Here is a 14,920-nt window from a genome sequence, read left to right on the forward strand (position 1 = left end):
TTGGGATTATATGATGTCCTGTTTGCTCTCCAGTAGGCACTGAAGTTTGGTGATGGTCAGCATAACACTGCTGGGTAAACCCTCCATCGAAGGTACCGCTGCTGAGAAAAATAAATACTTCCCTCAATTTATGTCCCATCATTGATTTATGATGATCCTAATGAGCTCACCTCAACATAATGATTCTCAGGAAATGAAAAATATCATACTAGTGACAGCACTGTCCATAGTGTTGCCCTTCTCAGCATCAGCGGTGGCCTTAGAGCTCATATTTTCCAATTGAATGAATTCAGTCTCTGGTTCCTGTTTCACCCAACTGTGGCTGCTCACGGGACTCTCCTGTCTGGCAGAGCTGGAGTCAAGTTCACTGCTGGGGGAGTATGGAGCGGATTCCTGCTGCTGCCACTGAGTGTGAATCTCAACTGGAACACTGCAAGAGAATACTATAATTATTGCACTTTTCATATTAAGGTAAGAAAACTGGTGGCATTGTTGGGACTGGTACTGCTGGAGACATCCAAGTCATTAAGTCTAAGCTGGTGAGTGTATTTGCAACAAAATTCTCACCTGATTTGGACTCGGAGACTTTGTCTAGTTACATGAAAGATAAACTTGGGCGTGATGTAACTTGTCAAAAGATAGAAACTTTACAAAGCCGGTTCAGTTCATTTAAAATAACTGCAGAGTGCAAAGAAGTGGGTGAAATGTATAATCCAGAGCTGTGGCCTGAAGGAACTTTTGTGCGGCGATTTTTATGAAGCACGCAAACCAAAGTCTACAGGGGGGCTAATGGCAGTGATGAATGTGCCTTTAATGGGGGCTGGGGTACATGATGCCTAGTGCTATCCACAGTGATGGTGGTCAGAGTGGTGTCATATAACTCACGAGGCTTGCGCCTAGGACAGACTGCTGGGGACAGAGCGCATCGTGTTATTGTTGACCAGCTACTGGGAGACCACAGACATTCTCTGCCTGCAAGAGACATTTTTAGCCAAACAGGACCTTGATAAACTTAATTCTGTCCACATTGATTTCCATGGAGCATGAGAGTCCACAACGGATTTAAGCACTAGAATGGTACGTGGTAGAATACCTGGAGGTGTGGCCATTCTGTGGCGCAAGAAATATGACCCAATGATCAGTATTTTTAGATTAGAGGTGGACTGGTGTATTGCAATTAAAGTTATGCATAATATGAATGTTTTTATCATTTTAAATGTTTATACCCCATATGATTGCTATAAAAATGAAGATGATATGAACAGATTGGCATTTTTAAACTCTTACATTAAGGAATGTACATTTGCAAATATAATTTGTGATGGGTGATTTAAATGCAGACATCTTTGATGACAAATCTCTCTTTGGTCAGCACTTGATGCAGTTCTGTCATGACAGTAAACTGGTTTCTTTCCAGCATGAAATTTCTGCCTGTAGATAGTTATACTTACATCAGTGAAGCTGGCACACAACATCCTGGCTGGATCATGTAATCTGTACATCTGATGCTCATGATAGTCTGGAAACAGTTTGAAATTATGTATGGGGTTGACTACCACTGATCACGTACCTGTCTCTATGACGATAAATGTTGATAACCTACCTGATTGCAGCAGATCAACAGAAGATGGGGCCAATGGGGTCAAAGTGAATTGGGCTAAACAATCTAAAGAGGATGTCATGTTTTATTGTGCGAGGACAGATGTTCTCTTAAGGGAAGTACAGCTACCCATAGATGCTATTTTATGTTCAAATATTAACTGTGATGATGACACTCACTGTAATGACCTAGGTGAAATGTACAATAGTATAGTGAGTGCTATATATGAGGCCAGTAGACCTCTACACACTCACCCCAGAAAGGTTAAGAATACCAAGCCTGGTTGGACAAAGTATGTAGCTGCCCATCAAGAAGCCGCTAAGACAGCTCATAGAGCCTGGGTTATAGCTGGTAGACCCAGACAGGGGCCAGAATTAGAGCATAAGAAATTTACACATGCTAGATACAAATATGCAGTGCGCTTTGTTGGGAAGCATGAGCAAGCCTTAAGAGCTCATTCTATGGCTGAAAACTTGCTTGGTAACAATGTCACTGAGTTCTGGAAAGAAGTAAAAGCTACAAATAGGGCCAAAGCAGTACTGCCTTGCCACATTGAAGGGGTATCTGGTGGAGACAATATAGCAGAGCAGTGGAGGCTGCACTACGCAGCTCTGTTTAATTGTATTAAAAGTGTACCTTATTGTGTGGGCAAGTTAAAGGAGGAAGTGATCCATTTTACTCCCAGCGAGGTTTATCATGTTATAGAGCAACTAGCTGATAACAAAGCTAGTGGCAAGGATAACATCACTGCGGAGCACCTTAAGTTTAGCCAGCCCCAGGGTAGCAGCTCATTTTGTCCATCTGCCTCACAGGGCTGATGACACATGGCATACTGCCAGACACCATGTTGACAGTCACATTAGTGCCAGTCATTAAGGATAAGGCAGGTAAAATAGGGAGTTTGGACAACTATAGACCCATCGCCTTAGCCAGCATTCTTTCAAAGGTGTTAGAAAAGATGCTACTAGATAGACTGAGTGAGTTCATTTACACCACAGAAAATCAATTTGGTTTTTAAGGCCAAGCACAGTACAGATCTATGTATCTATGCCTTGAAAGAAGCTGTTGAATCCTACAGAAGGCAGGGTTCTACAATATTTCTAGGGTTTATTGATGCCTCCAAGGCATTTTACAGGGTAAATAATCATAAGCTTTTTACTAAACTCAAGCTTAGGGGTGTGCCTGGATGCATCATACGTATCCTGGTTTACTGGTATGCCCAAACAACATATGCAAGTTAAATGGGGAAACAGCCTATTCTCACCCTTCAGTGTAGGCAATGGAGTACGGCAGGGGGGACTTCTGTCTCCTGCCTTGTTCAACCTATACATTTGACAGCCTGTCGAAAACAGTTGGGGAAGTGTAAGACAGGTTGTCAGATAGGGAACACTCTGTTAAACCATCTGATGTATGCAGATGATTTGGCTATTATGTCCCCCAGCACCGTTGGGGTTCCAGCAGCTGTTAGATATATGCTCTGAGTATGGGGTTGAGGTTTTTGATGTAAAGTACAATGCAAAAAAGAGTGTTGTATTGATATGTAGGACCAAGGAGGATCAGAAGCTGCATTTTCCTACGTTTTACCGGTCAGGGCAATCCCTCTGTGTATCTTATTGTACGAAATATCTTGGGCACATCATCACTGACAGGTTGGAAGATGATGCAGATATGTATAGGCAGAGACGAATGTTGTATGTTCAAGCAAACATGTTAGTCCGGAAATTCCATCACTGTTCTGATGATGTGAAGGTGAGATTGTTTCGTGCATACTGCACCCCTATGTATGCAGCCCCATTGTGGGTCAACTACAAAAAGGAGACCATGCGCAAACTTCAGGTAGCATATAATGACTGCCTGAGCATACTGCTAGAAAAGCCCAGGAGTAGCAGTGCAAGTAAGCTCTTTTGTGACTCGGGGCTTAGCACTTTACAGGCTCTCTTGAGGAACCTAATTTTTAAGTTCATGTCTCGACTTGATGAGTCTCAAAACTGTATTATAATGATGCTCACAAGCCCTAGGTGCAGCTCGGCTAGACTAAAAACAATCACAAGCATATCATAAGTTTTAAAGGCTTTTATTGGCAAAAAAAAATAGTCAATATTTACAGTGTTGACCCTTGTTCTTCATAACATCTGCAATTCACTCTGGCATGCTGGATATTAGCTTCTGGGCCAATTCCTGAATGACGGTGATCCATTCTTGCCTTATAAGTTCTCGAAATTGATCACAATTTGTGGGCTTCTGCTTGTCCACTCGCCTTTTGAGGACTGACCACAGGTTCTCTATGGGATTGAGATCTGGGGAGTTGCCTGGCCACGGATCCAAAATTTCAATGTAATGATCTTCGAGCCACTTCTTTATTACTCTTGCTTTGTGACATGGTGCTCCATCATTCTGGAAATACACGGATCATCTCCAAACTGCTCATGGATCGTTGAAAGAAGTCCCTCATGCAGGACGTTTTGATACCATTCTTTATTCCCGGCAGTGTTTTTGGGCAGAATTATGAGAGAACCCACTCCCTTGGTTGAAAAGCAACTCCACACATGAATGGTCTCAGGATGCTTCACTGTTGGCACAACACAGGACTCATGGTAGCGTTCTACTTTTCTTCTCCGAACAACTGATTTTCCAGATGTCCCAAACAGTTGGAAGGGAGCTTCATCAGAGAAAATAACTTTGCACCTGTCTTCTGCTGTCCAATCCTTGTACAAACCCGATTCCAAAAAAGTTGGGACACTGTACAAATTGTAAGTAAAAAAAGAAATGGAATAATTTACAAACCTCATAAACTTATATTTTATTCACAATAGAAAATAGATAATGTATAAAATGTTGAAAGTGAGACATTTTGAAATTGACATGCCAAATATTGGCTCATTTTGGATTTCATGACAGCTACACATTCCAAAAAAGTTGGGACAGGTAGCAATAAGAGGCCGGAAAAGTTAAATGTTCATATAAGGAACAGCTGGAGGACCAATTTGCAACTTATTAGGTCAATTTGGCAACATGATTGGGTATAAAAAGAGCCTCTTAGAGTGGCAGTGTCTCTCAGAAGTCAAGATGGGCAGAGGATCACCAATTCCCCCAATGCTGCGGCGAAAAATAGTGGAGCAATATCAGAAAGGAGTTTCTCAGAGAAAAATTGCAAAGAGTTTGAAGTTATCATCATCATCTACAGTGCATAATATCATCCAAAGATTCAGAGAATCTGGAACAATCTCTGTGCGTAAGGGTCAAGGCTGGAAAACCATACTGGATGCCCGTGATCTTCGGGCCCTTAGACGGCACTGCATCACATACAGGAATGCTACTGTAATGGAAATCACAACATGAGCTCATGAGTACTTCCAGAAAACATTGTTGGTGAACACAATCCACCGTGCCATTTGCCGTTGTCGACTAAAACTCTATAGGTCAAAAAAGAAGCCATATCTAAACATGATCCAGAAGTGCAGGCGTTTTCTTTGGGCCAAGGCTCAGACGAATCAAAATTTGAAGTTCTTTTTGGAAAACTGGGATGCCATGTCATCCGGACTAAAGAGGACAACCCAAGTTGTTATCAGCGCTCAGCTCAGAAGCCTGCATCTCTGATGGTATGGGGTTGCATGAGTGCGTGTGGCATGGGCAGCTTACACATCTGGAAAGGCACCATCAATGCTGAAAGGTATATCCAAGTTCTAGAACAACATATGCTCCCATCCAGATGTCGTCTCTTTCAGGGAAGACCTTGCATTTTCCAACATGACAATGCCAGACCACATACTGCATCGATTACAACACCATGGCTGCGTAGAAGAAGGATCAGGGTACTGAAATGGCCAGCTTGCAGTCCAGATCTTTCACCCTTAGAAAACATTTGGCGCATCATAAAGAGGAAGATGCGACAAAGAAGACCTAAGACAGTTGAGCAACTAGAAGCCTGTATTAGACAAGAATGAGACAATATTCTTATTCCTAAACTTGAGCAACTTGTCTTCTCAGTCCCCAGACATTTGCAGACTGTTATAAAAAGAAGAGGGGATGCCACACAGTGGTAAACATGGCCTTGTCCCAACTTTTTTGAGATGTGTTGATGCCATGAAATTTAAAATCAATTGTTTTTCCCTTAAAATGATACATTTTCTCAGTTTAAACATTTGATATGTCATCTATGTTGTATTCTGAATAAAATATTGAATTTGAAACTTCCACATCATTGCATTCTGTTTTTATTCACAATTTGTACAGTGTCCCAACTTTTTTGGAATCAGGTTTGTACTTCCTGCAGAATTTCAGTCTGTCCTTGACTCTTTTCTTGGAGAGAAGTGGCTTATTTGCTGCCCTTCTTGACACCAGGCTATTTCCCAAAAGTCTTGGGCTCACTGTGTATGCAGATGCTCTCACACCAACCTGCTGCCATTCCTTAGCAAGCTCTGCACTGCTGGTGACATGATTCTATAGCTGACTCCTCAGGAGGAGACGGTCCTGGCGCTTGCTGGACACTCTGGGACGTGCAATGCAGTCAAACCTCTCTCCTTGAAGTTCTTGATGATCCGGTAAAAGGTTCTATCAGGTACAATATTCTTTGTAGCAATTTCCTTGCATGTGAGGCCATTTTGTTATTAATGTTAGGTGGTCATTTTGTGTCAGGATCTAAATTTGTTTTTGTTTTTTTTCGTGAAAAGTTCATTTTTTGGCCAATGAAGCTTTTAGCAATTATTTAAAATTAGGGCTGTCAATCGATACATTTTTTTAAAATCTAAAAAATATAATAATAATATAAAATGTACGATAACAAGTGTAGAATTGTCTGTTTACTCATTTGCATCAATTGGAGTAAGGGAAACTGTGAGACATGCTGAGACAGGTGAAAAGCGTTTGGGTAACAGTGGATATTGACCTACTGTGCGCACTGTTGTTGTTCCCACTGTTAGCAGGGTATAATCGCTGCATTTGGGGTAAAAAAGACAGAATTATGTATTGTGCCAAGAATAGGGGTGGGAATCATTAGTCAACTCTCGATCCGATCCGATTCTGGGAGTCACGATCCGATTCCAGAACGATTCTTGATCTACTTTTTTCCCCCTTATTAATTAATTAGTTTACCAACTTGAAATTGACATATCCTTACATAAGTATTTAAACTAAATAAGTATATAAATTTACATATCCTTACATAAGTAATTAAGTACTTTTAAAAATAATTACAAATTTAATATATATTGGGCTTTATGTTGTAGGGAGACAGAATCTGGCCCCATGGTATACATTTATATTAGTGCTTAATGGGAAAGTTTACCCCCATTATCTGGAAGATACTGAGCAGACCAGCTCTCGGGTCTCCCCATCCAACTTCAAACACATTCCGAGATAACTAGATAGCCCTCGATGCCAAATGGGCCAGCCTGACCAGCCAACTCACATTCTCACAATACACAACACACACACACATTTTATTCATTTAGACTATAATTAATCAATTACAAATGTATCTAGTATATGCATGTATTGTTTGTATGTTTCACTATTGTAGTAGCCTAGTTACAATTCTTTATTTGTATTAGTTAGACTCTTAATGCTTATATTCAGGTATATGAGTTTATCTCTGCTTTAAGATCTTCTACATGTTTCATCCTTGGTATCAAAATGATCTGCTTTTTATTCCTCAAACAATTATGTACAGTATGTGATCCTAAAATGCATCATAATATTTTTTGTATAGTTTTTTGTTTTCAGATAATCACGCCATTCATAAAATATGCAAATGAGGTGTCACTGGGTCAAAGAAACACTTTCCCGCTGAAACTATATGCCTTGTTACTGGTAAATCCGACCAAAAGGGGTGTTACCGGGAAACCAGATAAAACCTCTTCCACACCCAAAAAGTGCGCTTCTCTTAACTTGCAGTTCCCTGGAGACACCCATCACCTTGGAAACCTCGCGACTCCCCTTCCGGGGAGTCCGATCTTCTGGCAGTTTTCAGCAACTTTGTTGATTCACTTTGGAGCAGTCTACCCATGGATGAAATGACGAAGGTTTCCACTCCTAACAGGATTCAACAGGAATCTACGCATTATACATGCAGGGTTAGAACAACTTGTGGGTGTGTAAACGATCATGCAGGGATTAAAAATGAATTCTGAGAAAATTTTTGTAGTTTGGAGGTCTCTTTTGGCCCGTTTTTAACTAAATAAAAAATAACTGCTTTATTTGTTTAGGAGCAGGGTAATTTAAATTTAATTTTTGTATTGTAATTTTTATATTTTTTATTTTATTAATCAAAATACAATGACCACAATATAATAGCCCTATTCAGTGTTGGGACTTTATAGTTTTGTTGCAAATTAATTAAGAATTTATAGTGCTATATCGCTTATAGCTTAATTAAACATAAATATATTGTATACACAGTTTAAAAAAAACTCTGTAAAAATATTGCATTGAAATGTGTGCTGAAGGAATTTGCGTATTTTAATTAAACCTGTCAGGTTTGTGGTTTTTCATCATTATACAATGTTTAAATAAATATTCAGAAACACATGCAGTGCTACTTTTTGTCTTTTTTCTGTTAAACTTTTATTAAGCTGCAGATCAAAATATAATAGGCCTATACCCTAAATAAGGATAAATTATATTGGAATGCATCTCCAAAATAAATCGCATACACAGATGCAAATTGCCATTACAGTAGTCAGCTCTGAACAACAGGTAAATAAAATACACTGCTCAAAAAAATTAAAGGAACACTTTTTAATCAAGAGTATAGCATCAAGTAAATTAAACTTCTGGGATATTGATCTGGTCAGTTACGTAGCAGAGGGGGTTGTTAATTAATTTCAGCTGCTTTGGTGTTAATAAAATTAACAACAGGTGCACTAGATGGGCAACCATTAGAAAACACCCAAAAAAGGAATGGTTTTACAGGTGGAGGCCACTGACATTTTTTTCCCTACTCATCTTTTCTGGTTGTTTTTCACTAGTTTTGCATTTGGCTAGGGTCAGTGTCACTACTGGTAGCATGAGGCGATACCTGGACCCTACAAAGGTTGCACAGTCAGTCCAACTCCTCCAGGATGGCGCATCAATATGTGCCATTGCCAGAAGGTTTGCTGTGTCTTCCAGCATAGTCTCAAGACCATGTAGGAGATTCCAGGAGACAGGCAGTTGCTCTAGGAGAGCTGGACAGGGCAGTAGAAGGTCCTTAACCCATCAGCAGGACCTGTATCTGCTCCTTTGTGTGCAAGGAGGAACAGGATGAGCACTGCCAGAGCCCTACAAAATAACCTCCAGCAGGCCACTGGTGTGAATGCCTCTGAGAAAACAATCAGAAACAGACTTCATGAGGGTGGCCTGAGGGCCTGACGGCCTCTAGTGGGCTCTGTGCTCACTGCCTGGCACCGTGTAGCTTGATTGGCATTAGCCATTGAACACCAGAATTGGCAGGTCCGCCTCTGGCGCTCTGTGCTTTTCACAGAAGAGAGCGGGTTCACCCTAAGCACGTGTGACAGATGTAAAAGGGTCTGGAAAAGCGGTGGAGAATGTTATGCTGCCTGTAACATTGTTCAGCATGAGCGGTTTTTGGTGGTGGGTCAGTGATGGTCTGGGAAGGCATATATCCATGGAGGAACACAGAGACCTCTACAGGCTAGACAATGGCACACTTACTGCAATTAGGTATCGGGATGGAATCCTTGGACCCGTTGTCAGACCCTACGCTAGTGCATTGGGTCCTTGTTCCTCCTGGTGCACGACAATGCAAGAGTATGTGGCAAGAGTATGCAGTCAGTTCCAGGAGGATGAAGGAATTGATACCACTGAATGTCCCCCAGACTCGCCTGATCTAAATCCAATAGAACACCTCTGGGACATTATGTTTCAGTCCATCTGACGTCGCCAGGTTGCACCTCGGACTGTCCAGGAGCTCAGTGATGCCCTGGTCCAGATCTGGGAGGGAATACCCCAGGACACCATCCTTCATCTCATTAGGAGCATGCCCTGATGTTGTCAGGCATGCATACAAGCACGTGGGGGCCATACAAACTACTGAGTAGCATTTTGAGTTACTGCAATAAAATTTCAGCTTAATGGACTAGCCTGCTGCATCCTTTTTTCACTTTAATTTTGAGTGTCTTTGAATTCAGCCCTCTGCAGGTTGATAATTTTCATTTCCATTAAACAATGTGGCATCTTTTAATTCCTAACAAATTACCCAGTCTATTTCAGTATAGATATCCTGCATGCTATTTTTCCCCATTGAGATCTGATGTGTTTTCAAAGTGTTCCTTTAATTTTTTTGAGCAGTGTATAAACTGAGGTTACAAAAGTGATTCAGTCAAGATCAGGGAGGGATTTTCGTTTATTTTGTTCTTTGATTAATATTAATGACTGGCGGCAGTAGCTGCTGTCGATGCACGGATTCAATACACCCTTGTTTTCTTTCTCAACTCTGACAGCTTTGTGCCACTCTGTTTGAAGCGTTTCACATTATCAAAGTTTTGCACACAGAAAGATTGTTAGAAGCTTTTATTTTTCTCATGATTTCGGTCTTATTTTCATGAATGTATTTTGTAATAATACAAATAGTTAACAGAATAAATGTTTAAATTGTATAATGTGAACCAAAGATTTTTTTTTTCAAGATATTGTTTTTGCTGCTAAATTATACAGTCAGCAAGTTAAATTTCACAGCTTATATATATTTTTTTCAAATGTAGTTTTTCTCTGTAATGAGAAAGTGAGTATTTAGTGGATTATGTTTAACAAAGGGGTCTCTTGTCACCCCTAAAAATATGATTAAAAAGCAGTCTGTGTATTGTAAATAACAATGTTTTATACTTTAAATAATTGTGTAAGTAGTAAAACAACACAAACGGGGCAAAAATGCATTTTAAGTTTAGAAAGATTTTTAGTCTATAATAATTTTTTTTACTTTGATTTGTTTTGTATGTATTCTTTCCTCTTTTACACAATACATCACACACACGAGTCCGGTAAGAGCGAACAAAGTCAATATTTGTAACACTCCAAGGCTGTCAAGGCTATTTTATCCACTTAATCATCGGATGAGGTGATTATTTTGTTTTTAATGTCTAATTAATTAAAAATCATGAAACTTATACATTTTCACATCAATTTATTAAAAGTTTAACAAAAATTATGTTTTTGGCCCTATGAAATGTTTTATTTTTTTCTTACCATTTTTTTTTATTATTATTGTTAACAAATTCTGTTTTAGCATGTCTAACCATTTGAATGCATAAAACAACTTAATTTATATTATATTTTCTTAAAGTAGCCTTATGAATTATTTTCCCTCAGAAATTCTGTGTTGTGCATTAAAATCTTTCTGGTTATCAATTGAAGGCATAAAACATTAATTTAATTTATCTTTTAATTATTGAAAATTAAGCAAACTTTATTTTTAGGCAAACAAAGGGGATTTACTATTAAAAAATTAAAACCTGAAGAAGAAATGTTGTGCGATTATTCCTTAAAAAATTATGTTTGTTTCATTTTAGTAGTTGTAGTAGTAGGCTATGTACATTCTACTGAAAAATAGAACCAGACTTTTATTTTGACAGGTTGCTGTGAATACCTTTACAGTTCTGTAAAACTTAAATCAAATGGTCAAATACTCATGAAGCGACTCTCAGAGCAGTTCTGGAGATGTTGATCATGTGTTTACGTCCTCATTTAGAGAGACAGCAGACACTGAAAACACTGCAAGCGTCACACGATTCAGTATGTGTGTAATAAACAAAACCACACGTCTGCGCCATTCATTAACAAAGACACACAGAACATGGAGGATTCATATTTAAATAGACTTTTGTGACTCAATATTTACAGATACTAGTCTATATCGCGATTTGATTAAGTGTAATGACCTCCTTTTTTTTATTAATTCATTTAAAATTTTACAAATTCTGTGACATTCCACATTAAACTGTGAATTCCATTTTTATGACTGGATTCCACGTGAAATCACGCACCTGATGGTATTTACCGCTGATTAGAGAACATGCTTTACTGACTAGATGTGCATTAATCATCGGCCGATATATATCGTGCACCCCTACTTCTTTTTTTTGTTAAGTTGCATGAAAAAATTCCGGGTTGCGGTTTTTTTGGGGCTTATTTAAAAAATTATGATCACTTGTTAGGAAAATCTGACAAGCAACTTTGTTTCTTTACATTCATGTTCGCTGTATTCTCCAATGCACTGATTGACACTCTGCTCACAATTGGCAATTAGCACAATAATAAAAGTGCTGTAGTGTGATTCGTCAAAAATTCCTCACCCTCATAGGAAAAAAATTGTGTTCAACCTGAAGGCGTGTATGGCAAGCCAAAAAAAAAGTGCATAGGAATCGATAGGCAGAATCAAATTTTAATTTAACAACAAGTATCCGATTCCTGACCTTACGTATCTGATTCTGGAATCGGAATCGATTTTCGATTCTCAACCCTAATTGTTACTAGTAAGAATTTAATTGTAGAGCTTTCTAATTGAATTGTAACTAGTAAAAATGCAATTATGTAAAGCTGGGAATATTTTAAGATAAAACGGCTTGCCATAGATGTATGATGCTGTAATCTGAGCAATATAAGTTCAATTTTTACAATGTTTTTGTAATGTATTATCATCACGGGCTATAAAAAAAAAAAAATTAAAAACAAGTAGGCCCATACTAACACTAACAGTATATACATTTGATTCTAATATATATTTTATCACCCCATATTTTTATAAGCCCACATATAAATGTTTGGCTATGTTACAGCTCCCCCTTAAAGCTCTTGTCTTTTTCCTCTTTTCCATCTCTCCAACCCTTTTCTGCTTACAGGTGATCGGAGATGACTGGATAGTTCATGCCTCCTATTTTGTTGCAGTTTGCTGATTTTTGTAAAATAACTTGTTTTTGCTTTTCAAATAAAAAAAATGGTTTCAGTTTAATATGCTGCAGGTGCATCTAATAAATGAAAAAAAAAAAAACGTTCTCTGCAGAGTGAGTGTTTGTTTTTGGAATGTTGTTTTGCTAAACATACCTCTGCACACATATCGCAATGATCTCCCTCGATTCAGTCAGTCTTTGGATTGCAGTGACCCTCAGACTGTGGTTAGTGTAGGTCGTTCTGGTGCCAGCCTCTTTGCATATTTTGGGCAGCATTTGGGATAGATAATTGACTCCCAGAGGAACTGCAGTATACCACATCTCGTCGGTGACCATGTACCTCCTTTTGGGCTGCAGATACAGCGCTTCTGCGTCTGCTGGAATTTTGCTCAGATATTTCTCCAGAGAGGCAACTGGACACAGAGGATTACCCGGCTCTTCATGCATAGCCCTAGGGTTTTTCTTCTCCCTTTCCTGCATGTTTTTCGTATCCTCGTTTAATGTCATCGTGAAGTATTTGAATCCGTTTGGGTCTCGGTTCAGAGTAAACGAGTCTGGCTGCAGGTGTCGGTTGCCCTCTTTACCCCTGAGTCCAAAATGTAACTGGATGTCAAACCAGACCTTATTTAATAAGCCTTTTGGGTTGCCAGGGTCCAGTGCAGGAGAATGTTTCAGTAGGTGCTGGTCCTCAGGTGAAATAGGGGGGTAATGTGTTGTTGTGTCTCTACCGGAGCGTCGGATCTGCTTAACGACGCCTTTGAAAACATTATTGGCGGACCTGAATTCGGTGTCCTGCATCAGATTCCACGCACGGTTGAGGGGAAGCTCATTCATGAACCGATTCAACCCAGCTCGAAGCGCGACGTAACTTCTGATGCCGTACAACTCTCCTTTGCTCGTCCGAATAGAGCCATAAAACTCCCGCAGCATCAGGTTTAGCTCCGACTTGTCTACGGTTTTAAAGTCGACTGTCAGCTGCTTTTCACGCAACCAGGCTTTAAAACAGTTCACAGCCCATACTGTTTGCTTTATAGTACTAGATTCGTTCCGGTTGTGCTCCAATTCGTCCAAATCCGCTGATGAGACATTCGCACTCCTGGATATTTGCGCTGTTAAAGTGGCCTCTCCTCTTCCGTCTCTTCCTCTTTCACCTGGAGAGCTTTCACACTTTAGGTCAAACATTATATTCATGGGAACAAAATCCGTTGTTCTTTCTTTCTGTATCATAAATGTTCAAGGCGTTCGTAGGGTCATACTACATGACTGAAAAGAAGCTCAAATGAACAATTATTTAAAGCGACTTGCTGAACTGTACACGCATCCACGAGTGTTCTCAGGATTTCTTTGTTCTTCTTCTTTGAGATACTAGCGGATTGAGCGCCACAGAAACATACCGCCACCTACCGTTTACTGCGCAAGCAGCATGATGCGATCTATCAATCCAAAGAATCGAGCTCAATGTAAGATAGAAATATCTTTAATTTGATGTAAATGCCCTTTTATTTGATTTTAGCTAACCTAACACTGATACTTTATAACTGATATGTTATCATACTCATGCAAAAATAAATACAACTTAAAAAAAAAAAGCTGTTTAGCCATGGCTTTAATGCTCGCGCTGAATTTCATATAGGCTACATATTAAAACGGTGCACTTTTGATCTTCTGTAGGATAATGACAAAGTTTTGTTTTCAAAAGGTTATTATTATTATTATTATTATTATTATTACTACTACAGAAACAAGTGTCTGGATTAAGAGTAACTCAAATAATTATTAAATCAAATTAAGCTTCAGAATTATAAAAATATTAAACTCTTATTTTAAGTTTCTAAATATAGGATATTAGGCCTACTAATTATTTCATCCAGTAATATATTAAAATATATATATATATATATATATATATATATATATATATATTTATATATATATATATATATATATATATATATTATATATATATATATATATATATAATGTGTGTCCATGATATTTATCATTTATTCATTAATTTTATTCACAAAGCTTTATTATTATTATTATTATTATTAACCTACCTCATGCTTTCAAGACTGTGCAAACTCTTGTTTTTTTTTTTTTTTTTTTTTTTTTCCAAAGAAATAATGTTGAAGTGTGAATTAAGATAAGTAACAATATACTGTATATGTGAATAATGAGAAAATTACACAATAATAATGCTAGTCATCTAGTAACTTTGAGCTGCTTTGGTTTATTCAGTTAATTACTTTATAGAGTGAAATACAATTGTGTTAGGACATACTACTCCAGATTCCATTTCATGTCAAACGTTGTTTCATTTAAATAGTATCCTGCAATTCACTTACACTGAATGACACATTGCCCTACACAGTATACTGAATGTGTGAATGCTCTTCATATTAATCTGATAAAATATAATTGTTGGGAGAACAGCAGA

At 38.5% G+C, this 14,920-nt stretch overlaps 1 protein-coding gene across 1 annotated transcript in view; it reads right to left on the reverse strand.

The window, feature by feature from the left end:
- LOC109063613 (zinc finger MYM-type protein 2-like) overlaps nucleotides 1–13,864 on the reverse strand; it is a 44,207-nt gene extending 30,343 nt beyond the window's left edge. Inside the window, exons 1-2 of the mRNA XM_042714112.1 lie at nucleotides 12,635–13,864; nucleotides 210–430 (exon numbers count right to left, since the gene is read on the reverse strand). Of these exons, the coding sequence (XP_042570046.1) occupies nucleotides 210–430; nucleotides 12,635–13,707 (1,294 nt within the window). The 5' untranslated portion in view covers nucleotides 13,708–13,864. The remainder of the gene's footprint in view (nucleotides 1–209; nucleotides 431–12,634) is intronic.
- Nucleotides 13,865–14,920: the final 1,056 nt, after the last annotated feature.

This window comes from Cyprinus carpio, chromosome A24 (genome assembly GCF_018340385.1).
Source record: "Cyprinus carpio isolate SPL01 chromosome A24, ASM1834038v1, whole genome shotgun sequence".
Lineage (NCBI taxonomy): Eukaryota > Metazoa > Chordata > Actinopteri > Cypriniformes > Cyprinidae > Cyprinus > Cyprinus carpio.